Here is a 26,235-nt window from a genome sequence, read left to right as displayed (position 1 = left end):
CAAGCAAGAGGAAAACCGGTAGCTTGCAAAATGTACAAATGTTTGGGCTTATTTCATAATATATCTCCTTATAAAAAGCTTCAAGATCTGAAGATGAAATCAGGAATAGGTGGCAGCCCATTTTTCTCTTCAGATTGAAGACTGGCCGAGCCCAGAAAGCCCCGCAGCCCTGATTCCCTGGTTTGCCAGCAGGCCCATGGCCTTCATGTTCATCCCCTGTACTCCAAAGCTTTGAACTGACTCTGTGAGAACAGAATTCTGCATCCCATCACTAAGGACACACCAGTGAACATGCTGCTAGCCTGTACAAAATAAAAGACATTTATTGGCACTTTTCTCTCTCATGAGAGGATATTGGATTAATAAGGCTAATATTGCCCCTGTGTTACCATTTTATGATCATTTGCTCATAAAATTTAGAATTGCTTAATGAAAATTTCCTGGTTCTTCCAAACATCCATGCTGCTGCTCGCCATCCGAAAGCCGACCCGTGCCGCTGCAGTGGGAACCGGCAGCGAGTGGTCAATGCCAGGAGAGGCCAAGTTGGTTTTTCTCACGCAGTTCATTTCATCGTGTAACGTCATCCCACATCACGGTCCCCCGAGTTACACCACGTCAGGGCTCCATGCAGCATAATAGGAGGCAACATGGTGTAATCCAAAGCAATAAGCTCGAAGAAGCCCACCACTTCATTAAGGCGCTTGTGCAGCAGAAGTGGGTGCTGCCACGACCAATACTGCTGGTCTGCCAAGCCCTGCACCCCAATTTGGGAAGGGACAGCACAGACCCAGCACCAGTCTCCAAAGCGAAGTGGCCAGAATACACTGCAAACACTTTCCCCAGCAGTCCTGGGCAGGGGGACTGGATGGAACACCATGGGCACATGCCCTGGCACGGTCTTGCTGGCCGTTCTCATATTTCAAAATAATAAGTTAATAACATCAACAGAAGTTATTCCCTGCTGTTTGCTTTGAACAAATTCTGCCTGTTGGGTTGACAAGGAATGGTGCTTTACCAGACATGTAGTTTTAGGTTTAGCTTGTCCCATTTGTTTTCACTTGCGCTGACAAGGCATAGCAATGCTCTGGACTTCTGCAGGAAGGCACAGCAACTGTTGATTTGCAACTGGGAAGATGCTGTAGGCATTCACAGAGAGCCCCAGGGAGCACTTCTGGGCTAGGAGAACAATCACTACAGATAGGCTGACCAAGTCGATGGATTTGCTGTAGATCCATTAAGAGGACCAGTTCTCACTTCTTACAACAATTGTAGAAGGGCCATCTGACTAGTCCGGAAAGCAATAAAGCTCCATTTTTCGTCACTTACAGCTGTCACAATTTTCTGCTGGGCCATGAAGACAACAAGGAGGAAAGCTGGAAAAGTCTCGGTCGTAATTCTGCATTCCCTGGCACATTTCTCAGCTGTGGAATTATGCAACAGAGGAATCTGTCCTCGGGTGTCTGCTTTTCTCCTGCCATAAGTCATGGCTTGTAACGTTGCATTCAATACCCAATGAAACAAAAAGAGCCCCTCTCTGTAGGAGGCATTTGGGTCAACATTAACTGTGTGAAGGGCTCCATGCAGGGAGCACTGTGCTGTGCTCCAGGAAGCGATGAATGCCAGTGTTTATCCAGCAGGAATCTGGAGCATCTGAAGTTCTCTTTTGTGTTTTGTTTTGTTTTTTTCCTCCTTTATTATCTTTTCATCCAAGTGAAAAGTTTATGGGGAAGAGCCACTACACTGTTTAAAAACAGATTAGTGAGCAGATGTTCTTCTGAACCAAGTACCCACCATGAATTTTTGTTTATTATTAGACCATGTTTACACCACGAAGCTGTGACTAGAGTGTGCACGCTTGTACTGCTCATCAGGGCCATTTTGCTGCAGGGTCTAATGCAGAAAACCCAACCTTGGCAACGCAGCCACGATACCATTAAAAGGTAGTCACTGGATCAAGCTGTTCCTACCTTCACAGCAAGCTCCTGGTGCACCAGTGAGAGTCACTAGCACTCCAGAGTCATATATTCCACTACTGTCTCTATGAAGTGTGGTTTCCATCACACAAGGGCCAGATTACTGTTACATAAGCCTCGCTATGTACCGCAGCCTTGATTGGGCTGGATAGATTTTTCTAGGCACTGGGAACAACCTCCCAGCACATGGTCCTCTGATGCTGACTGATGTCCAGCTGTGGGTCATTAGGACTCATTTCCAAGCTTATAGCCCTTCCAGTTTAGTGTTACTCTATGACTTCACTTCTCAGGTTGGTACTATTTCATATAACACCTGAGAACTGTGTACACCTTGATTTTAGCCAAGTGCAGGTGGATCGGCTTATGTCAGTAATTAATAAATCCTCAGCACAAAAGGCATAAGCAAAGTGAATGTTAATAAAATATTAAAACAAGGACTCCCGAGCAGTCTACATGTATTGATCATACAAGGAAAACCACAGAAATGAGCAGAACCCCAGCCCCTGAGCCAGCTTCCACCCTGGCTATCCAGGGCCGTGGAGCTCCTCATTCTCATTCACACAAAGGTTACCGAGGCATCACTCTGGCAACATAAAGATACCTCAAAGGGGATATAAATATTCAAACCGTAAGGTCCATTTATATAGCTAGAGGGGGGTAAAACAGCCTCAGGGTAAATGAGAATTAAGATAATAGATTTAAGGCCAGAAGGGATCACTGTGATTATCTAGTCTGATCATAGTTTTACTCAATAATTCGTTTATCAAGCTGATGCCTTCTCTTCACAGGAGTGCATCTCTGTGCCACAGGTGTTTACGGCACAGTGAGCCAAAAGAATACTTTGCAATGCATATGTCAAGGCTACACAGGACAATGAAGCACTCTTGTGGTATTCAGGTGTCCTGTTTTAAGTTCTGGGTTCCTTGGGTTTGGGATGGGTCACAACAGGTTGGGAACCCTCAGGCTCATAGCTCTGCTTCAGCATTTCAGATGGGGTGCAGCAGCAGAGACAGTGGTAAGGAGAGTTATTCTGGGGGGAAAAATAAATAAATAAATTTTAAAAAAAAATGTTAAGAGGAAACTTATTTTCTGGTTAAGGCAAATGCCAGAAACCACAGATAATACTTATATTAATCCTAAGTCCCATCATAGTCATGGTCGTTGGTGGAAAGAAATGCTTCTGAGAAACATGGCTTTGGCAAAAGTGAGGAGGTGGGAAGACTTCAGCTCTAAGGGGATGCAATAGTTTCAGCCTGAAACATGGAAAATGCAGCCACTGACCTCTGGGCTCATCTCCTATCCTCCTAGGAACAGAATTTCATATGCACTGTGCTGGAGCAAACTCTTTGTGCTCTAGGCGACCTACTTGCAAAAAAAAAAAAAAAAAAAAAAAAGTTCAAAAGTAGGCCCTTGCAGAAAATCAGATGCTGAAAGTGAGCTGAACAATCTTGTGTAATTAAATTGTAATAAAAAAAAATATATAAAAATAAAAAAAAAAGCTTCATTCATTAACTATGGTAATTGACCAAAAAGCAGTACAACACCTGCTTTTTTCATCATAACTGCCCCAGAATAATTCAGGGTGCAATCTCTATGTGGAACAGGTCATTTAGGTTTAACATGGCTTCAGATTATCATATTAAACAGCTCATAAATGTCCTCACCTTTTATTTCCAATGACTGATTCCAACAGAGTTTGACCAAAGAGGAATCCTTGGCTCAGGATTTATAACAAAGTGTTTCTACATGTTACTAGAAGATTCATCTCCTTTTGTATTTGTTTCTTTGCTTCCAATGCCTTTAGGCCCTATCTAGTATGAAATGCAGTCTTTATAGATCTCTCAAAGTTCAGTGGATGTTTCTTCCTACTTTCTTTTTTTACTATTTAAATGTGATAACATACAATGTTATTGTCATTTTTTATGTATTATTTACATTGTGCCAATGTATGGAAATGTGTTCCCTGCAAAGTACAGTCAGGCAGATGTATTGGAGGTACAAAAAAAAAAAAAAAAAAAGGAAAATAAAAAGAAAGAGAGAGAGAGACTTATTTTTCACTAAAGAGCTTGCTTTCTTTTTCCTTTTTTTTTTTTTTTCCTTTTATTTATTTATACCTTGCACAATAAATATTTATTGTGTAACTGCATAGATGTCAATACTGGGCCAATTCCATGTCTCACTCAGACAAGGTTCTTACTACAATAATGTACTTACTAAGATTACAATTACTGTGGAAATCAGTTGCACACATCCAACAAAACATATTACTCTCAGTTTTAATTTAAGTAGTGGAAAGAAAAAGGAAAAGAAAGAAGATTAATTCATATAAAGTAACAACTTCAGTTTGTTTTTGTCCTGTCAAAACTACCCCAAAGCTTTTAACTCATGACTAGAGAATTTTAGCCAAGCTTCTTCTTGGCTGTGTTTTGTAAGGGCTCTGCTTATTTTCAGTTTCAGCTGTACAACTTGTACAGCACATTGAATGATTTAACCAAGCAGATTTAGAGTTCAGTAGACAGTGTTCTTTGTTAGATTTTAGTCACATACCAAATTCAATAGACTCTCTGCTGCAGGCGTACGTCAAAATGCCAGGAAGGCATGAGACATTGTTGAATATGTTGGATTTTATTGTTTAGAAAAAAATTAAACTTGGTCTCTCATTCAATCTTTAATTAAATAGTCATACTCTAAAGCTCAAGGGACAAAGGAGAAGAGTGAATAAAGACAGTTGTTCTGTAAAACACAACAGATATTTCTTTATAGCTGTATTGAACAAGTCAGTATATGTCATCTTCTCTGAAAATAAATACATGTTGGGTAAATGTGTTCCAAGCAATAAATTACCATCACTACTGCTAGCTATTACCTACATAAGATCATTAACGAACAGACAGCTTTTCTGCATAAATAGAGCTGTGTTTGTTTCCTAATAAGAACTGCCATCATATTCTCAGCTGGTGAGTTTTGGAAAACAAGTCTTAGATCTCTGTGCAAAGAACTCACACAAAAACTGAACAGCCATATGTGATAGCTAGCTAAAAAACAAGTCATTTCACTGCTCCCTGTCTGCACATTTGTCCTTAAATATGAACACAGAGCAGACTGCACATTAGATCCTGGGCATCAGGCGTCAGGCTTGCATTGCCTAAAGACCGAAGAACAGACAGCAGTCTGCTGAGCCCCCAATTTCAAGGAACCCTTTCAAAGGCCACTGTTAGTGGTCTGACCACAAATCCGTCCAAATTGATTCAGAGTGGAAATGCTTGAGAAGTGCTCAAAGTGTGGAGAACCACACCACAGAAACCCAGGAGCCATTAATTATGTCAGCCCCACCATGCTGCACGTATTTGCCTTCTCCAGGGTTGTGGTGGGAAGCATCCAGCAGATTTCTTCTTTAATTTTCTTATATCATTTAAGGGAGTTTTCATTTCATACCATCCATGGGATGTGTTTCGTACAACTCTATGCCATGTTCATCCAGACAATAATGCATGCCATTAACCTACATTAAACAAACAACAACAACAACAAAAAAAAAAGTGGCTTTGGCTGCTTCCTGGCTTTGATTGTATGATCGTCAAAATATCATCAACTGAAAAAATAAATCTCTTTTACCCTAGTAATTGTTAAAGAACGTGTGACAGAAGTCCTTTATTCCTGCTAATGTAATGAGAATGGGAAACAGTACAAATTCTAACCCATTTAATTATAATGTTTAAATTGTAATCTTGCTTTCCTCCTTGCAGAGCTTATTCAGAGTAACTTGCAACAAATCTGTCAGTAGCACGTTAAACTTGTTTTCTTAATATACATATTCCTAATTATCTAATGTGGATAGCAGAAGTCAATTACTCTTGTTCTTCACTCCAAATACTTTAAAATACAACTAAAATTTTACAGGGTTATGACCGAAATTGTCTTACTCTGACGTGTGAAGGTCACTAAAATCATCCATGGTGACTAGCTGACGGTCAGTGCTTGACAACTTGAATTATTGTTTGGAAGAGACTAATGTAACCCAGATGAGTACATTTTCACATTTTCTTCAACTCCCATTTTCACAGATTTTGCCTATAGAATTTGTTCATGTCATGGTTTCAGCAGCATGTTGTTATTGTTATGTCTCCTGAATGCACTTCTGATTTTGTTTAACGTAAAACAACTACTTATAAATGCCATCCGGAGATCTATCCTGAGGCAGGATAGTTATGAGTAGCAGGGAGTGTGGGAGCATATGGGCAGGCATCTAGAGCTGTGGGCATCTCCAGTGCTTTGAAAATTCACCCTTGAACAACTGCAAAACCCTAAAAAACTGGCAGAATGCTTGAAAAAGTTGTATCATCCCCCTGGCAATACCAGAGATACACTGCAATGTGCTGGGGACTGGCCTATGCCTATCGAGCTGCAATCGATGGCACTATAACCCTAGTGACAGACCCTGCACGCACTACAAGTCCTGTGACAGGCCCAACAGCCACTCCAACCCCTACAAGGGACCCTGTCATCACTCCAGCCCCTGTGACGGGCCCTATGACTGTTCCAACCCCTGAGACGGGTCCTGTGGATCTTCTAACCCCTGTGACAGGCCCAGTGCTCGTTCCAACCCCTGTGACAGTCCCAATGGCTGTTCCAACACCTTTGACAGGCCCTGTGGCTGTTCCAACCCCTGTGTTTGGCCCTGCGACTGTTCCCACTCCTGTGACAGGCCCAGTGGCTGTTCCAACCCCTGTGGCTTTTCCAACCACTGTGTTGGGCCCTGGGTCATTACAACCCTTCTGTTGGGGCCTGGGGTTGTTCCAACCCATGATGGTCCCAGCAGCTGTTCCAACTCCTGTGACAAGCCCAGTGGTCGTTACAACCCTTGTTACAGGCCCTGGATCTGTTCCAATCCCTGTGACAGGCCCTGTGGCTGCTACAACCCCTGTGTTGGGCCCTGCGGCTGTTATAACCCCTGTGACAGGCCCTGCGGCTGTTATAACCCCTGTGACAGGCCCTGTGGCTGTTACAACCCCTGTGTTGGGCCCTGTGGCTGTTACAACCCCTGTGTTGGGCCCTGTGTCTGTTACAACCCCTGTGACAGGCCCTGCGGCTCTTCCAACCCCTGTGACAGGCCCTGCGGCTCTTCCAACCCCCGTGACAGGCCCTGCGGCTCTTCCAACCCCCGTGACAGGCCCTGCGGCTGGGTCAGGGAAACAGACTGTAGCAGTGCAAGTTGGCCCTGTAACCAAGATGAAACAATGGATGAGAAAGTCAGGTTGTTTAGAACACAGAGGAACTCCTACTCAGATTGGGGAGGAAGATGATGATGAGATGGGCTACTCCACAGTGGCTGAACAGGAAGATGAAGACGAGGATATCATAAAAGCATCAATAACTACCTGAGGCCTATCCCAGTGTGAGCTACGAGATATGTGAAAGGATTTTGGTCATTGTCATTTCAGTCATTGTGCTTCAGTTCATTTAAATTTTGCAGTGGTTTTAAATGGAGTCCTTCAAACTTCAGATCTACAAATAGTCATGGTAAAGGTTTACCTGGCCCATTCTCCGGTGGTCAAAACCGGCTATGACAGGGTGGGAAGCACAAGACCATCACAACATGACATTTTACCAGATTGCCTTCCAGAATCCAACAGACCTCTTCTAGAAGCTTCCCATGCCAGAAATTTTATCTTTGTGTTGAATGAGAAAACAATTTCTTTCCTTGAGAAGTCTGACCAGTACACCCTTTGAACCCACATACACTTTCAGTATCGTGGCAGGAGGAGTGTGGAAGTTTAAGAACATGTTCTGCAAAGCACAATGGGATGGCAGTCAGAGGTGCTTTACAGACAAGTAGTGCAGGATTTTACCTTGCTCATAAATACATCATTACAGGTCTTCAGTTGAGAGTACAAGTAGCTATTTGGCAGCTTTCTTCTTTTTCTTGCCCCCCCCCCCCCCCCCTTTTTTTTTTTTTTGAGTAGAAGTTAACTTTTTAGTTGAACAGGCTTGAGGTAAATTCTGCCAGCTTCCATCTTCAAACTACAATGGCCAATAATCACTTACAATAATCACTTACGACCCAGGTGCCAGGGAGGTGTGCAAGAATCTTTTTAAATGTAAAGTAACACGATTCTGTGACGAATAAAAGGCAAATCATTCTCAACCTAAAAGCAGTTGGAAAATTCATGATGTGTACTCATTAAAAGTGCCTTCAAGATACCAAGATAGGCTTTCTCTATAAATGCAAGTTGAATAAAAATGGTGAGCAGCAGCTATGATGTACAAAACACTTCAGTGAACACAGTTGTTTTTGTTTCATGCTGCTGGTGGTTTTAGTTTCTTGTTTTTTTAAGCAAACCTGTATTGCTTTAGAGAGCTGAATATGGACTAAAAGTAAGAACAGGAGTAGGGAAAGCTGAATGCCACCGCAACATGAAGAGGCACAGGGAGGGCTCTACAGCACCAGGTGTGCTGGGGCAATGTCACCAGGAGGAATAGAGGGGTTCACTGGACAAAAACATAGAAAGATTGATTTGGCTTTGTGACCAAATACCAGGACAGTGTTCTTTTTGTAAGGAATAGATGCTTAACTGCCTCAGCACATGAGGTACCACACATACCGAGATGTGAATCAAACCATGCTTCGAAAGGAAACAATATTGAGACATTAGCTCTTTCAACACCAACCACATCCCCACATTTTCCCCACGTCCAACATCGCTAACTACCACCCATGCAGGGCTGCAAGGCTAAGCAGTGTTGCAAAGGTGTAGGGCTGCGGTGCTGCACACAGTGTGTGCAGAGCAGGGCAGGAGCACCTTAGCCCTCCTAACACATCCCCAGACAGCACCAGGCTCCCAGTCAGAGGAGCCTGAGCCTTACTGAGGCATAGCTCCAAGTTAGGATAATTTTTCTACTTCATAAAGATAGCAGAGCCCCTCTGTCAGCATTTGGTCCAGTAGCACCAGAGCCACTGAGGGCTTTACAGTGAGTATCAGGAGGTGAAGGCTAAAACTCCACTGATGCTAAACTAAAACCATAAGACAGAAATGCTCTATGTGACACCATAATGGGTTAATGAATCTTTATTCACTTGCTGTTTAACTCCCAGAGGAATCATCTGTCACTGTTTCCCATTAGCAGAACAACTGCTTCAAGGACTGAGTTCCTCTCCATACCTGACCAGCAAATCTCACTCCCTGCCCGAGCTGCTGCGGGGGGATTCACCATTCACCCTCTACTTTTCCCCACGTGAAACCCAGGAGGGCATTTTTAAATATACCGGTGGAGTTATCAGCACATAAACACCCCAGACTCTAATTCATCACCAAGAATAACAGCAACATGGTTCAGCTGTTTGTGAAGTGATCTGTTTAATCTGCTGCTTCAGTTTTAACAAATAAAATCAACAAACTTGCCTTCGCACTTCACTTTCATGGAGCAAAATCTTCAGCAGTATCAAAAACCTAAATAAAGCATAAATCCTTTGGGAATTCTCATCATTTCTGTTCCCAAGGCCTGAAGGAAGATGTGATGGATTATGACCAGTTACAAGCTTCTCTACTCTTCCCAAATCTTAATTATCTTTCCTGTTCAGGAACATACTTTATAAGCAGTTTAACTTTAAGCACATGCTTAAGAATCATTGAATCCAAGAAGCAGAAGGTAGGGTCAGGATGCTGGACACCAGAAATGGTCTCTTAGTGGGCCACAGACAGCATTCGCTTCTCTCCAGGTTGAAAAGGCACCTGAGGCCACTGGTGCCCGTGAAATATTTAGATAACTTCGATGAGGTGTGGGCTTTTATTAATGTTTGCAACTTTTCTTCAATAAAATCTATGAAATTCAAGCAGACTTGTACTCATAAACTCATGTCAAATCAATATCAATAGGCCTGAACAAATGCTTTTGGACTGTACAAAAAGGGCTCAGATGTAATTACACCAGCCTGCAGAGGTTAGTGTCCCATCCTCAACCCCAATCCCCACATCCGTCACAAAATCAGCCAGCAGAACATGCCTGTTAGCTACACCCTTCTTCTCACTGATCCAAATACACCAACAGGGAAGTTGGCTGTGATCTCTCGCCTTTTTCTAGGCATTTCCAATCAATTACGCTCAGTAGCTGCCTTTTTACACATTTCTTTGTTTCCCTTTATTTTTTTAGTAAAATACAAAGGCCCCAGGACAGATCCATGCCACACCACAGTACCCACCATCTCCAGAAAAGACTGTCCTTGACCCAAAGACACTGCAATTCAAACAGCTAATGATCTGCAGGAGAAAGAGAAAAAACGTCCAACAGCCCACATTTTCAAGAAGGCAGGATTCCAGACTAAAAAGCACCCCTCGCCTGTCCCTTCCTTCTCCTCCCAAGGCTTTTAATCCTGCAAAAGACACACAACAGTTTTTTGCATATGCACTGAAGTAGTCCTTTCCAATAAATTCATATGGCTGTAGATCTGGATCCTCCAGTGGACATGTCTGAAGGCAAAAATCAGCCAGCCACCACCTGGTTTTCTACTTGCCCAAGGATGCTGCCATGCAGCTCACATGCTCTTTGGTGCTTTGCAGCCTTGGGTTGGGCTCACAGCCACAGTGAGCTCCCCTCCTTGAGTGGCGGTCCCCAGAGGCTACAAACACTGCAAGCAGCAGCTCAACGCACAGCCTTCCGACTCAGGCCAGCCTTTTTTTTTTTTTTTTTTTTTTTTCCTTCCCTATACTGCCCTGCTCACACAGCACCTCCAAGCACATCGACAGGAACCTTTAAATGATCTCCCAAGTAGGGAGGTGCTCAGCAGAGACTTGCAAAGCAGGTGCAGCTCCCAGCTCCTTCCTAATTTTGCACACCTGACCCAGCCAGCAGCCAACATGCCACCAGGACTGACCCAGAGCAGGGCCAGCATGCAGCCTACCCTCCCTGTTTCACAGGTGAGGGTTGTTTGTGTCTCAGGGACTTCCTGGGATGATCTTGAAAGTCACTTTGCCATCGACATTGCCTGGCTGGGACCGTCTGCTTGCTGAGAACAGGCATCAGAGACTGATGATATGGCCTCAAGTCTGCATAAAGAATGAGAGTGCTGAACCAACAGGAATAACCAGAAAGTAACGTTTGCCCCCAAGAATGTAGCTTGGATAGTGCCTACATGTGTGTTGCACCCTGCAGGGACTCCATGAGTCTGTCATGTTTATTCTGTGTTGAGTTTTATGAGCACCAAACACAATTCTGGAGAAATTCTTGCTGCGCGTAAAAGCTCATGCAGTCCATAATTTTGAGAGTTAAAGAAAAGTTTGTTTTTTATGGTACATTCAAGGAACCTGAAAGCTACTTCTTTATATGGTTTCTTGGCTTATTCAACTTTTATTTGCCTGAATGCTCAGCTGAGCCACTGCCATGCGAAATGCTTCTGGTTTGCTAGACCAGACGATGCTGCCACAGCATGTACCCTTACATTTCCTTGGCTACTGAACCCTAGCTGGCGATTTGTGTAATTAAAACCAGGCATGCCCATACAAATGCTTATTTGCAGTCTCTGCTCTGGGTAGGGCGGCAACTGTTCCTTGTTAGGGTTCCTTAAGGGTGCAGCCTATCCCAGAAAATATACCGTACATAGTCTATCCCAGGACATGTAGAGGAGGCAATACACACTTGGTTCTTTCTCCCGGGCTCACTCCTGTGCTGTGCCCTCACCAGCAGGGGTAAGGGCCGGTGTGGTCCCCTCCCCACGCTGCCCTCAAGCCCCATGCAGGCAGGGCCCAGAGCAACCCCTGTCACGGGCAGGCTGGACCAAGGGCTGTGTAACTCGCCAAGAGGTGACCTTCCTCTACCGCCTGGGTCCGTGTTATCGCAGCCCATCTGTTTGTGCTTTCCTCTCGTGCTCCTGGCTCCCCTGGAATGGCCCTGGAGAGCTGGGAGCTACTGCCGGAGATAGAGCAGATAAGGCCAGCAGTCTTGCCAACTGGGATGGAAAGGACTTGAAATCCACCTTTATGTGTATTAGATGAAACTCACGTTCAGATAGAACACTACATGCATCTTGCCTTTTTTACAAACGCATTTTTTACATTTACATTTACATTTTTTACCTCATATTGTTAACAACTGTTACCAAGGATAATTGCACTGTAGTTCTATAAAATAAAATGTAATATAGTACTTGCACTTTCCAATTACACAATAGCAATTGTGAATAATTAAACAAAAATCTCAGGCTTTTTTATGGCTAATTCTAACACTGAATTTGCATGCACTGTATAAACACCATCTGTAGGAAATGTAAGGCACAGCTATGTAAAACTTATCACCAACTTTCCAGTGAGCACCCAGTTAAAGTTATTGGCTGCATCTTCCTCTAAACTACCTTCATTCAACAACTTACGCTTTTCTATTCCTGCTCCTGCTTCTTTGCATCCATGCTTACTCACCTGCAGGACTTCTGCTCACTGCGCAGTGCTCCGTGCAGACACCCTGTGTCTCTGACCCCGCTTCCACGGGGTCTTCCCTCGGCTCCATTCTGTGCCTGCCCCACCGTGCTCTGCCCGCACCCTCAGTGCGCAGTTATAATCGTGCACCCAAGGTAGGTACAGGGTGATGGTTTCCAAATTCTTGCAGTGCTTTTGAGGTGTTTCAGCAGAAGGCTGCTCACAATGAATACCAAAGCAGGGTTTTTCCCTCTGCAGAGGCCCTTCTTAAGTATAAAGTACAAACAATGGAAATGAAAAGCAATAAAAAAAAAAAAGAGGTCCGGGCTTTGAATGCTTCTTAGGGTCAAGCACTAAAACCTCTTTTGACAGCTACACTTGTTCTCCTCAAGAGAATTTGACCTCGAGTAAGGCATTGAACAAAGTACATATTTTGTCTACACAGGACCAATATGTTGTTCTAAAGCAACAAACAAACCTCAGATAAAACATACAGATAATGTCAGGAAATAAAAAAGACCCTCCCAGAAATGAAACCCCCACTGTAATTAGTGCAAGCTAAAAAAAAAAAAAAAGTACTTCTGATTTCATTGACTTTGTGTTGTATGGCAGTAGGTTAATCAAACTAAAGTGTTACATTTCTCCTCTGTTATTGATTAACCAAAGTCAAATAACATTATCATTTTTCTTAATGTATTTAAATCATGACTGGTCTCCCAGATGCTCTGCACAGTCACTTTGCAGATTTCATTGGAAGTTGTTTGCATGCTGAAGCACTGAGCCTGGATAGAAACACTTCACGGTGACAGCAACACATACCCAACAGTTTTCATTTTCTCAATTCAGGAGGAAAATTGCTGTCCCTCCCTCTCCTTAGAATTATCTCTCTTTGTACAAGACTCATTCCAACATCATTTGAGAAAATGATAAGCCTGCTCGTGATAGCTGCATTTCTGTGCCCATCTTCAGCTAAGCCCTGACCCAAAGTCCCCTCAAATCACTGGGATTATTTCTCCTGACTTCATGACCTCTTATTTATCCCCAAGGAGGCTACAAAGCTGTTTTTAATTTTTAATAGGTCCAGTGCTCAGTGGAGTTGCTTATGCAGAGAATTTGGCCTAATAGAACAGAAGTGAAATCCTGTCCCACTGAAGTGACTGCAGCTACGCGACCCACTGTGACAGGGCTGAGGAGATACAGTAGTCCAAGACTGGCTGCTCTTGCTCCCTTTGGAATTGTCAGGGGAAAAATCTTGCATTGATTTTTAACACTAAACAGAGGTGAGTTGAGAATGGAGCCTGTGCTGATGGGGCTGCCCTCACCACCTGCAGCATCTCACAGCCATCCAGTGGACGCTGCTCCTGGCACAGGTTCCCAATGGGTATCTGCGAGTGCAGCTGGACTGCCAGAGATGCACAATCATGGATCAATTAATCTTTGCTGATCAGCAGCTTTGAAGATGGAACGAATTTATCTGAACAAATTCAGCCTGGATTTAAAGCCAAGTACAGCTTCAGCAGACTTCAACAAAACTGAACGTGATTTTGACTAGATTTTTCACTACAATTTTTGTTCAAAGATGTTTAATTTGTCCAAAGCTGCTAGCAAGCTCTGGCTGTTTTCTGCAGTGAAGGATAAGGATTTTATTTGCATTGGGATAAAACAAAACAAAAAGCAAAGCACGCACACACACGCACACGCAAAGGCTGCTGATTCCTTATAGAAGCACAAGAATCTGTAAATTGATGCTCAGAATTACACGAATTCCACCTGGAGGTCAAGAGCTGCCTTAATACACTATCTGCTGTAAATGGCCCAAACACTTAGATTTATCTGCCACAACATTATAAGGGAGAAAAAGATGTTTATAAAGTGACATTTGTCATCATCATCATCTATATTCTGCCAATGCCCCAGTGTGCTAAGTAGTAACCAAATCCTACAGTAGCCCTTGCTACAAAGCACCTAGAAAATTTTTACATGTGTTATGTACATTTTCCACATAAAACTATGTGTATGTATCTGGACATCTCTCCATTTAAACAAACACCTATCACATATTTGGGCTGCCTATTATTCATTTTCTTATGACTGTGAGGAACAGGAGGGACAAGAAGGGGTGAGGAAGAGGAGAAGCTCTTCAGGAGGAGATTCCACCACTGGCTGCTCCTGTGATTAGCAAAGCTGAGAGGAATGTGGCAAGGGACAATAAGAGAGATGAGGCCAGGGGGATACAATTTGGTTGATGCCACAGTGCAGCTCCACAGACGTTAGGTCCCGTATCACCGAAGTCAATAGCACAATACTCGTTAGTTATGGAACACACATTTAGGCCTGAAACACATCCATGGACTGCTTGCTATCAACTGACATATGCACACATACATATGGTGCAGCAGTGAGAATCACCTGCTCAACAGCAGATGAGGCAGAATTTTCAAAAGGAACCTCTGATTTTCAGATGCTGAATATTTAGTATTCCCAAAAATCAGGAGTAAGAAAGGAATTAAGCAATGTTACTTATCAGTTTTAAATATCCATGCCATGTGGTCATCATGATGCATAGAACAGCAATTCCAAAATTAAGTACCTATAACCACCAGTAAGAGAAGTGCAACACATGGGATTTATTATTTATTTGCTTTGTGTTAATGCAATGTGTATGTTTGTTATCAGTACACTCTGGGATCTAGCATTAAAAATAAACCAGTCTCAAGTAACTATACCCTTTAGGTTTCACAAATATTGCCAATAGGTATAATGCTGCTTTGTTTGCCTGCATTTACTTCTCTATTTTGTAAATACAAATATTTGGTCAAGGCATCTGCTTAGTCAAGAACTGTGACTGCTGATCCAGGTGCACATTTTCAGACCTGTGCACAGTAGAAACACATCTAAATGACGGAGTACGCAAATTACCAGTCAGGTGGTTAATTTTACACATCTATGGTGATGTGCAGTCAGTGAACCAGCACAAAGGTTAGATACCTGTACTTGATAATCAGACCTGTGGCCTGTTCAGAGTAGAATTTAATAACAGGCAATGCAGAAAATATAAGTTTGGTTATGTTAGTTTTAGATTGTCATTACTGCTGTTTGGAATTGCTTGGAAAACAAATACAACATTTTTGCAATTAGACCCCTGATCTATGAAAGCACTTGAGCAACTGTACAACTGTAAGCATATGAGTAGTCACTTTAATGAAATTACTACTTATATACATGAATTATCCACTCATTTTAAGTGATTTTCTGGATCAAAGCCTTTCTTTTTCAATTAGAGCAGCAGAGTTAGAGTAACATAACATCTCCAGTTTGGAGAAAATAACAGACCAAAGGTATCTGTATCAATACAGATATTCCAGAGGGGAAGGAGAATAAATGAGACCTATAGGAAGCACCCACATAACTACCCCACGCCAAATACTATTATCAGTTCAACATTTTTTCCCTAAAAGATTAAACTGCATTTCGTTTCAAACCTTGTAACAAAACTCCACACTACTTCAGTTTGTGTAGAAGCTGAAGAAGTTAACACTGCAGGAACTTGGATAAAACCATGATTTAAAATACCACTTCTACTTTTTAACAGTGGTAAACAGAGTACATTATAAATCTCCAGTGTAGCCTATTGAAGTGTCAGAACAGCTCATTCAAAGTCATACATTCTCTTCTGAAAGATTTTAGTATTATAATCGAAAATTCTCTCCCTCAGATGCACCTGAGAAGCATTAGTTTCTTGGTGACTTTAAGAACCAAATCCTTTAATACAAACCTAGCTTTTCCCACAGGCACTTGAAAATATTTAGCATTTTTTCAGTTGAATGCAATTTTCATAATAAAGTAGCTCGCTTGGCTACCTGACACCACAGACAAAGACACCAAGCAAGCAGCCACTGCCAACTTCGGCAGAGCGCAATCTCCCTCCAGTCACACGCGTAGGTCGGCTTTTAAACCTCCAATTGCTGCAACAATTCAAGCAATTTCTGTGTACAAGTGCCCACGTCCTTTATCCCAAAACATCCAGACACAACTCTTGCACACCGGATGTCTTTCAATCAACCTTAATGGCAGGTACAATAGATCTTACATTTCTGTAGCATTTAAATTCTACTTTGATGGCCAGTTTTAGGACTCCAAAGAAGCCCTTTGCTACTCTAAAGCTGATTTGGATGCCTCATTTTAATTTCTGTGTTTTAGGGGATGGTAATCAGAATTTGCTTAATATAACATCCCTTCTGCCCTGAAATAGATTCCTCCACATAAACACACAGCCCTTCCTGAGCTGCACAGGCTCGTCTCTAATGATGCTATCCTTTTAGTGAACTGTTCATTTAAATTTCCCTGGCAAACCTCTTAGAAAAGTATGGGAATGAGGTATCCTTTTTTTCTGTGCCAGAATACGCAGTCCATCCTATTGAATCAGAAACATTCGTATCTCACTGCATCTCCAGCAGTTTTAAGGGCATTGTTTTAGGACTCTGGTACTTTTTTAATCAAGCAGCACAATGATCCTATTTTACTTCCATCCACTTAGCCTATTAATGCAGGCTAATACTGCATGTTCTCGTGGCAGCAAAAACTAAAGTGTACCCAGAGACTACAGTGATAGATTACATGTACATGCTGTGTCATATCCAATTAACTCAAATTGACTGTGTACTGCATTATGCTGTTAGTGCATGGAAGATCAATAAATATGGAGAAAATCCAACAAGGCTCCCTCCATTCCCATCCAATTCTAGTAGGTCTGAGACAGATCATGCTCCTATGATGTGTATGCTGCTGCTGAAGAGGGCAGGTGGTGCATAGACACCATTCAAACTTGGCCTATTCAATCTAAACTCCTCTAACTCTCCATTCATGCATAGCAAAACACCATCTGGTCCTATTTTGCCTCCAGCAATCACAGCTGACCAAAAACGATAATAACAGCTGTTGCAAAACAAAAGCCAAACAAAGGGGGGAGGGAAAGGTTAGAATGAAGTCCAGTGCTGCAAAATACTCCATGAAGTGAGAAATGGAAAAGGAGCCATTCAAACGTCCAATCCCCATTGAAAAGAGTCAGCGCAAGACTTCTGGTTAAACTTGAGATATTTAATCCATCTGTCCTGCAAACCACAATGGTCAGGTGATAATATAAAATTGAGATTATGTTGCATAGAGGTATTTAAAGCCTTTGTTCTCCAAGTTAGAAACTAATGACCCTGTGTCAGCTAAAAATTAAACCTCCTTATGTTCTTTCATCATGTGTCAACCTGGGTTAATGTGAAAGTAGAATGTGGTTAACCGGGGTGATAAAGCATCTGAAACCTTGGGAAAAGAAGGGAGCAGTTAAGTACTTGTAAATGATATGAAGGAAAACGTTCTGTAAAATGTGTATGACACTGAAATCATACGGATACAGCATTTTCCCTGTATAAATTGCATATTAAGTGATTTAAATTAACAGTTTTATTTATGACCTCTGATAGCAAAGTTATTCACTTAGACGTAGAGAATATGAACACCAACTTGCACAGTTTGAAACACAAGATGTTCTGCAATATGCTATTGCGGGTAATATAAAATATAATTTTGTAGCAGGGAGGGGGGCTGCAGTTTTTCATGATTCAAATTTTGATATATAAAATGTAGTCCTGATCAATGATTAAATTTTTTTAGCTGGAGTAATTAAAACTATTTTTCCTGGAATTGACCATCAGGAGTTCAGCAGCTCTTAATCAAATGTGATAAAACTCAGGATTTATTAAATCATTAAATGAGTGTAATAACACCTGCTTCTCGCTGCAAATAGTTGAAAACAGACTTCAGTTGTAATTAAGTCTTATCATTAGTGACATTTTTCCAACGATACTTCATAGGTCTTCAAAATGACAATTACAGAACTAATACACAATTACTGTCACATGCAGTTTAGCAATTATTTCTGAAGACAGTTGTCTAAAGGTTTCAAAAAGACTATAAAATGGTTCCCTTTGTTATGTAACATTGCTGAAAATTGACACACAAAACCATCCCTCACAGCCAGCCTCTGCTGTGCCATTTCTAATGCACGCAGGCTTCCTCGCTCTTGGAATAAACACCCTCCACCCCAGACATGATTAGATATCATACTAAGGCTATTATGAGCATGGGTAGCTGTCAACTAACACCTATTATGAAAAGCTTCAATTTATACACGTTTTTTTCTGCTCCAAGAAATCTATACATTTCTAATTAGACTTTCTCACTGTTCAATATTGGTACATAATAAACAGTACCTGAGGATTATGAAATATTGAAAGCTGAATTCATTATTAATAAACTCACACCGTATAGTACCTCCACCCACAAGTCTGGCTGCAACTTTTGGGGAATCTATATTCCATTATTTTTTGGTTGTGGCCCGAGCATGGTAGCCATGGACACGGCCTGAAACAGGATTAGGATTCTGCTCAGGTTTGACACTTGCTGTTTTTAATTTTCATTTTATCATAAGCAGTTTAAGATTGTTGCCAGTGGTAATTTGCAATTTTTATCAAGACCTCTTCATTATAGCTTCTGACAGGACAGATGCTGTAATTAATCATGCAAGACAACTGGGGATAGTGGTCAGACTGCACCCACAGCACAGCTATTGCAGGCAAAGAAGAAAAAGGATTTCTCCCCTCTGTCAAGAGTAAAAATGTACAAACAGCACTAATATCTTGACAACATGCTGGATGCGAATGTTCCCAAATCTTTCCCATGAAATACCTCCCTCTCCATCACTTCCTACCTCCACAATAAAATACACGTCAGACAGCCTGGATCAGCCAGAGCCAGGGGCTCACAGGCAGGAGGCCCAGGGCAATGGCTAGGTTTGCAACTGAAATGCAAGAATTTGAATAAAACCACAATTTGTGCTTATTTTCATCTGTGACCACCACAGCTCAAGCAGGTTCCCTATCCTGTTCCTGCTGACACATGGAGCACAGGGCAGGATGGCTGCTTTATAACTCCACCACCTGTTCTCTCTCTCCAAAGTCACAGAAACCTCAGAGAAGTTGCGTGGGACTCTTCAGCCTTGTGCATTTACGGACACAAGAGCTGATTACAATCCTGATCCAGATCAGTACCCATCTACACACCATGGCTGAGAAAATAAAAATCCAAAAAGTTAAATAAAGTTTCTAAGATTGTGTTTTTATAAGGAGATATGGATGGTTTTCTTTTTTCTATCAAAGACTTGTGGCCCATCAGTTTTACTGAAATGTGTTTATTCTATAGCAAGATAAAAGCATTTATTTTAGATAAGCAAAATACAAACAACTTAATTGCTGCTATCGTAACTCATAAAAAAGTATAAAACAGCATAAAAACACAATAAGCAATGTAGCAATTAATAATTCATGTTACCAGTGTTTACATTAAAGCCTCATTTATGAAAACTTTACAACACATGATATGAAAACTTACAACTTTTAAAGAAAATATTTACATTGATTATTCGGTTGTGGAGTTTCTTTTAAATATTCTACCGGTTTTACAGCATATTAAAAACTCTTGCATTTTTCATCTTAGCTTTTTGTAATAACAGTTTTATTTAAGTGCATTTCCCTTTTAAAAATACAGTGTATTAAATCTGAAACTCATCACTTTGACACAGAATATAATATTCACATTTGTTCTGTAATTGGAATTAACGTAAGAGGGTAACTGTCAATATATATTTTCTTACAAACTATGGTACGTTTATTTGGAGAAATGTAGTGAAAGAATGGATCAAACATTTAAGTTCAGTTACTTGCATTTGTTTATCTGAAGATATTTAGGACAGAAAATTAAGAGCTTTGGCAAAAAATCTGTAATTTACTCTATTTCTTTTCATGACAAAAAATGCCATCAACCAACTCATGTCATACAAGTATGATTGTATGAAAACCGATCATCATCATTTTACAGGTAGTTACAACTGTGCTTTAAGGGCTTCACGAGTTCATACTGCCTTGAAGTGCATTACTCACTTTTAGAGAAAGAAGGGTTGTATCATATAACTCTGAAAGGCCATTTTGCAGTCATAAGGTCCAAGTATTTATCAGGCCATTTGATTCACATATTGTAGGTAAAGCTTAAATAAATTAAAAAGGCATCACATGAAAAAGAGCACAGCTTTTTTTTTTTTTTTTAAACAAAATGATTTATAGTCAGCTAAAAGATGATACACAGCTACATTGTAGTTCTTTATTGCCTATCTAATAGACACTTTAGAGGATCATTTGATCTGTTATGCATCCCTGCATAACTACCATCAACAATTTACAGTTTTCAGCCAAATATGGTTTACCCCTACCCCCTCCATCAACACAAAGCGATGCTGCAAGATCATTTATCTTCAGAAAATACTGACCTGTGATAATACTTGAGTCTGTGTCTGGGATTGTATTTGTGACTGGTGCTGTTGAGGTGCTGGCTGAGGGCTCCCAATGGCAGGGATGGGAGATGTGATCTGAGAGGCTACTGGAGAGTGCTGCTGAGGAGAAGGCTGTGACTGGTGTTGCATATGCTGCATTTGCTGCTGCTGCATTTGCTGAAGCTGTATGTGCTGAAGCTGCTGTTGCATTTGCTGTTGATTAATTTGCTGCTGAAGATGCTGCTGCTGCTGCTGCAAATGTTGTTGCATGTGGTGCTGGAAATGCTGCTGTTGCATTTGTTGTTGTATTTGCTGATGCATTTGATGCTGATGTAGCTGCTGTTGCTGCATCTGCTGCATCTGTTGCTGCTGGAGCTGCTGTATCTGGTGCTGCTGGCTTTGCATTGAGGGACTTACTTGAGATGAAGATGGTGTTGCCACCATATTTGTTCCCATAGAGCTTATCAATGGAGCTGCAATGTTTGTTGGCATGTTTGGTGCAATGGTAACAGACGCTACAATCTGATTCATTGGCAGTCTCATGGTTAGAGGTTTTGGAGCAATTGCTCTGGGAAGGGACTGTTGAAGACTTTGAGGAGACGCCGATACTGTTGCATGTTGAGAGAGGGAAGTATTCAGAATAAGGGAGGAAGACAAATTTGTGGATGCCAACGTTTGCTGGACAGAACGAATTGTCTGGGCCTCAGCAGACTCTGCAGCAGCCTGTGTTTGGAAAAGAAATTCAAAAACTTGTATTGGTAAAAACAGACATCATCTTCTATCAAACTTAAAAAATTATAAAAATCCCCTCCTGCTCTCTCTTGCTTTGACGCACATAGTTCAGTGGGAAGGGGGTAGGCTTTGCCCTCAAGAATTTATCCAATTATTATAATGGTCCATTTAGGAAACACGGTTCAGAACATCCCCTGAGTTGCCCACTTTCTTCATCCATTACAAGCTTTTACCACATTGTTTCTTGTTTGACCTCTTTCAATACTTAAATCTATCTGCTTGCACGTAAGGTATTTAGAAAGGTACAGATCCTGGCTCAGTATGACCTGATCAGTTTAAGTTATCCTGCGTTATTAAAAAGAAAACTTTGTTTCTGTTTACAAAAAGTAAACATTTACAGGGAAAGAAAAGCCACAGCTACTCAGGGAGACTTTTTCGTCTTCAGTTTTCTATCAGGAAACATCAATCAGCAGTCTGAGAAAGGCCACTCTGAGCCACTGATCCATTACATCACACCTTCGTCTGTCTCTGTACACAGTACCTCCAGTTCTTACCTGAATGTCAATTCTTTATTGGACAAAAAACCTCATGTGTGCCCTCTTTCAACACCAGAAATTCACAGTATATCTTTGGGCTGGAAGAGCCCAACACTCTCTATATACTTAAAAACAACAACAAAACAACACTGGTCTTTGGGAGACAAATCCGAACAGAAGCATATCCCAATGCACCAATTATCATGGTATAAGAAGAGTGTACAAACACCCAACTTCTCAAACTACTGCTTACAGACTAAAGCTCCAACAAGTAGGATTTATCTTGCATAGTTTTGTACATCTGCGTTGTACACAACACGTAACCTAGTTGCCTAGAATCCCTGTAAAGACAATGGAGAGAAAAACTCTCTTCCAGTACAATTAATTGATGTATTTTAGACATTTACCTTAGAATGTGTCAAAACGTGCCTCAGAAATGTCTGTACTATCCCTACTCTCAACAAGAACCTTTGGTAACAAAGCTATAGCAAGGATGTCATAAGTAAGGAGAGATGAATTCTGGACTTTCCACCCTATCTTCTTGCAAGTCACTCAGCAACCCAGGTTCCACAGGTTTAAGGAGAAAATATGATGTTTTTGAAAAGGGACTTTAGGACTGACAAGACAAATTCCCTCAAAGGTATTTAGAATTCCAGCTGCCATTTCACTTATTAAAAACTTTGAGGATATTATCTAAGTCCTAGAGACAACATAAAAACACAGCTATGTATTCCTAATTTCCGTTGTTGTATTTCTAAGCATTAATTAAAATACACAGCAACTTTCTATACAATTCACCAATGTTCTGCAGCTGTGTATTCAAATAAGTATTCTTTGTTCTCAGGAGGTGGATCTCATCAGTTTAGTCTATTGCTTTCTAGTGATCAAGGATATTTTTGTAGTTGATCTGTACGAAGTATTACAGGAGAAATAACCATCTTGATTTCCATACATATATCAGATGGACATAAACATATTTCTATTTGCAATATTCAGAAGCAACAGAAATACAATCAACCTAGTGCTGGCAGCTAAAAAGGTAAATTCTCAAATAAGACAACAGAGCTTTGTTTTCTTCACATGAGTTTTATATTAACTAGGGATCCACTGCAATATTTAGTGTGGCTCACTGCCAGCTAGTCCATTTGTAAGTGCTCTCCAAATTCAGAGCCACCAGACTTATTATTTTTCCCCCTCACCTGCAAGAAATACTTAAGCTTTCATACAGTAACTGTGCCAAACAAGTTTGTCTTTGGAGAAGTAGCACTTGAGGAAAAAAATAAAATAAAATGCTGTGAATATCTTGTAAATCTTAATGTCAAAAGGTCGCTGTATTTTTCATGACTAAATTTTACTTCTATTGTGAAGTGCATTATTTTGCTTCCAAAGATAATGGATGATGTACGTTTACAAACTTATTGTTTGGTAATCATTATTGTGCCATTAGAGAGATGAAATTTCTGTTGCAGGGTTCAAGCAGCAGTACAATGACTTTTAGAACTGTATTACAGAAATCCTAGGATTCTACTTTTGTTTTGCATAACAGCACATCCCTGCCTCCATATTTAAAACAACATTGCCAAAAGCTAACTTGCATTATATTGAAGACGTTATTAGGCTTACCTTGGAAACAAGGCTTGCTCTATAGGCTGCAAGTGCCTTTAGGTATTCTTTTTTGGCAGCTTCAGTTTTTCTTTTATAAACCTATTAAAAGAGACCACAATTTCACCAACTTCAGCTATTAAGAAGTTTTTGCCAGAATGTTCCCAGAATCACTTGCAAAGAAACAAACAGCTCAGATTAAAAAACAGAAAACACTCCCTGGGAAGAAAAAGCCCACGTAATATTCTTGCAGGTGGCCACAGCCTTCCAGGTCTATTTGCTGGACTTTCACCACAATTTATGTCAATTTATCATGAAGGAAAAAACCTGCTCGAGCAGCCGACTGTTTGACAAGACCAGCTATGCACACTTCACCTCCCTAGGAAATGATATTTTACTGGCACTGAGTGTTTCAGATGCTGAAAAGTATCTGAAGTAGTATAAAGTAGAAAAAAAAAAAAGGCACCTAAGCAGTAATTTTGTGTGAAAAGTATTCAAACTGCACTTAAAAAAAATCATACATTTAGGAAATGTGGTTCACAGAGTTTTGACAATTCACTTTCCCCAAAGCCAGTATTAGAGAATCCCACAGAGCTTAAGAAAAACAGTTAAGCAAAAACTGAATAAATCTATATCTCTGATCACCAGTAAATTTAAAGTTCATCCTTAAATCATGATCATCATCTGTTAAATGATCGTCATCTGTCAAACTATTAACTATGACTAGGAGCTGCACTGAGTATCAACAGGCAAAGAGCCCCAAAGGATTTTTTTCCAACCCATGTGTAGTAGTTATATGTGTATAGTAAGAAGAATAACCCTCAAGGAAGAACAAAACTCATCATTCTGGACCAAGTTTGAGTTGGAGATAACATTTTCACACATGACATTGTAATGAGACACAGAGGATTGGCTTCAAAGGTTTGAAATCAACACGCTTTGTAACAAATTCATAAGGCAGATCAAAGGAAAAGGTAAATGTGCTGTACCTTCCCCTTTCCTATTCTAACTTCTGATTAATAGGAAACAAGAACTTTCAAATAGGAATCATCAAAAGATTGTCTTAACAGGACTCCAGGACGGTATCACCTGAGCTTTTTACAAACTGCCCTTAAAAATTTAAAGACAAATGCATCCATTCAATATTACCTACTGGCTCTTATAACAAAATGCTTTTTAGATGCCAGGTCTTCAGCAGGTTCAAAAAAATCAATGCAGCTCTATAGAGTAAGAGGTCTACATCAGCAAGCAGTGTGCTTTGCTCAGAGCAGAGGTAGGAGGATTCATTACAAGGATTACTATATTACTTCTTGTAAGACATCCCTGCAACCATTTTTTTTTTTTTTTACCTGTTTTTGTTCTTCTCCTAAACTGTCCCACATCGAAGCCACTATTTTTGAAACCTCTCCAAACGTAGCATTTGGGTTCTGCCCTTTAATTGCAGCTTGTGTATCTCTGAAGAAAAGGGCATATGCTGACACTGGCTTTTGTGGCTCGTTGGGATCTTTCTTTTTCTTCTTCTTTGGAGTCTTGGGCTTCTTGCCAGAATCTGGGGCAGCTCGTTTTTCTCCAGTAGCCTGAGAAACAGCAATAACAGTCTATATATGCATGAAATATATGAAGAATACTGAAAAATTGACAGTCTGGCTTACTAATATATGGATAAAACTATTGTGTAAACAACATTTTGGAGAGTCCTGTTGTGCAAGCCTTTCTCCTACCAAATAGCATTACTCTCAGTTATTCTCATCAGATGTACTGGAACTAAATGCCTAAAGAGCTACCACCTATCGTAAACATGGCTCAGAATCAATTGTACAAGCTTCACCTGAAAAAGTGCACCATGACACCCTGAATTTCTATTAAAAATAAAATAAAATAAAATAAAAATAAAAAGATTTAATCTATAGTGTGCTTTGAATAGACGATATATGTTTTTCCATTAAGATGCAATTCCTGCAGCACAGATGCAAAAGACAAGAGCTTGGAGGCATTTCCTGGCTCCCAGACCTAAGGCTGCCAGCTTTGACACAGGTCAAGGGTTAAAAAAACCTTACCCTTAAGGCAAGAAGCAGCAGCAGCTCTGCACTTTCTCTCCACCTGCAGCGAACACCCCCTGTGCCCACCACCCACCCCCAGTGCTCCCTCTGTGGGGTCAGGGGTCCCCTGCACCTAACACCTCCTCCTGCCCCAGGAACGGGGGAACCTGGAGTAGCACCCCAAGGATGCTAGGAAAAGGACTGTGAGAGGTATATTTAGAGCCACAATATCTGTCTGCTGCCATAAGTCATTCACCAGAAGAGGGTATAGGACATGAGGTGCAGCGAGTCCTTTTACTTCGATATTTTCAGGCTCCTGTACAATACTCTTCCTTACACACAATTTCCATTAACTGTTCCACACGATTTCCATTAACTTAATGAGAAAACCTATCATGGAACAGTCTAAGTTAACCCTTTAAATATACTGCTATAATAAGATTTTTTCTCTATTTTGTTGATCATTTTTTTCCATTTCTAATAAGTTAAACTGTAAATTAACTACACTTTCAGACAGAAGAAAGCTTATTTTATTTCTTTCTGAACACACCACATTTTAAATGACTGCAGTGAACA

The 26,235-nt window shown here is 40.9% G+C and overlaps 1 protein-coding gene and 1 long non-coding RNA gene across 5 annotated transcripts in view; both read right to left on the bottom strand.

Moving 5' to 3' along the window:
* Positions 1-205: 205 nt before the first annotated feature.
* On the bottom strand, positions 206-10,662 carry LOC118172940. The gene is made up of 2 exons (XR_004753916.1): positions 10,508-10,662; positions 206-3,003 (listed from the first exon to the last, which is right to left on the bottom strand). It is a non-coding gene; the product is annotated as an uncharacterized LOC118172940 (long non-coding RNA).
* Positions 10,663-19,541: 8,879 nt separating this feature from the next.
* TOX3 (TOX high mobility group box family member 3) overlaps positions 19,542-26,235 on the bottom strand; it is a 76,846-nt gene continuing 70,152 nt past the window's right edge. For all 4 annotated transcript variants that reach the window (XM_035336918.1, XM_035336919.1, XM_035336920.1 and 1 more), the window contains 3 exons: positions 24,970-25,197; positions 23,642-23,722; positions 19,542-21,473 (listed from right to left, as the gene is read on the bottom strand). In XM_035336918.1, coding sequence (XP_035192809.1) covers positions 20,733-21,473; positions 23,642-23,722; positions 24,970-25,197 — 1,050 coding nt within the window. In that variant the 3' untranslated portion in view covers positions 19,542-20,732. The remainder of the gene's footprint in view (positions 21,474-23,641; positions 23,723-24,969; positions 25,198-26,235) is intronic.

This window comes from Oxyura jamaicensis, chromosome 11 (genome assembly GCF_011077185.1).
Source record: "Oxyura jamaicensis isolate SHBP4307 breed ruddy duck chromosome 11, BPBGC_Ojam_1.0, whole genome shotgun sequence".
Taxonomy (NCBI): domain Eukaryota; kingdom Metazoa; phylum Chordata; class Aves; order Anseriformes; family Anatidae; genus Oxyura; species Oxyura jamaicensis.
Note: the sequence above shows the minus strand (reverse complement) of the source record. Positions and strands in the feature narration are given on the sequence as shown.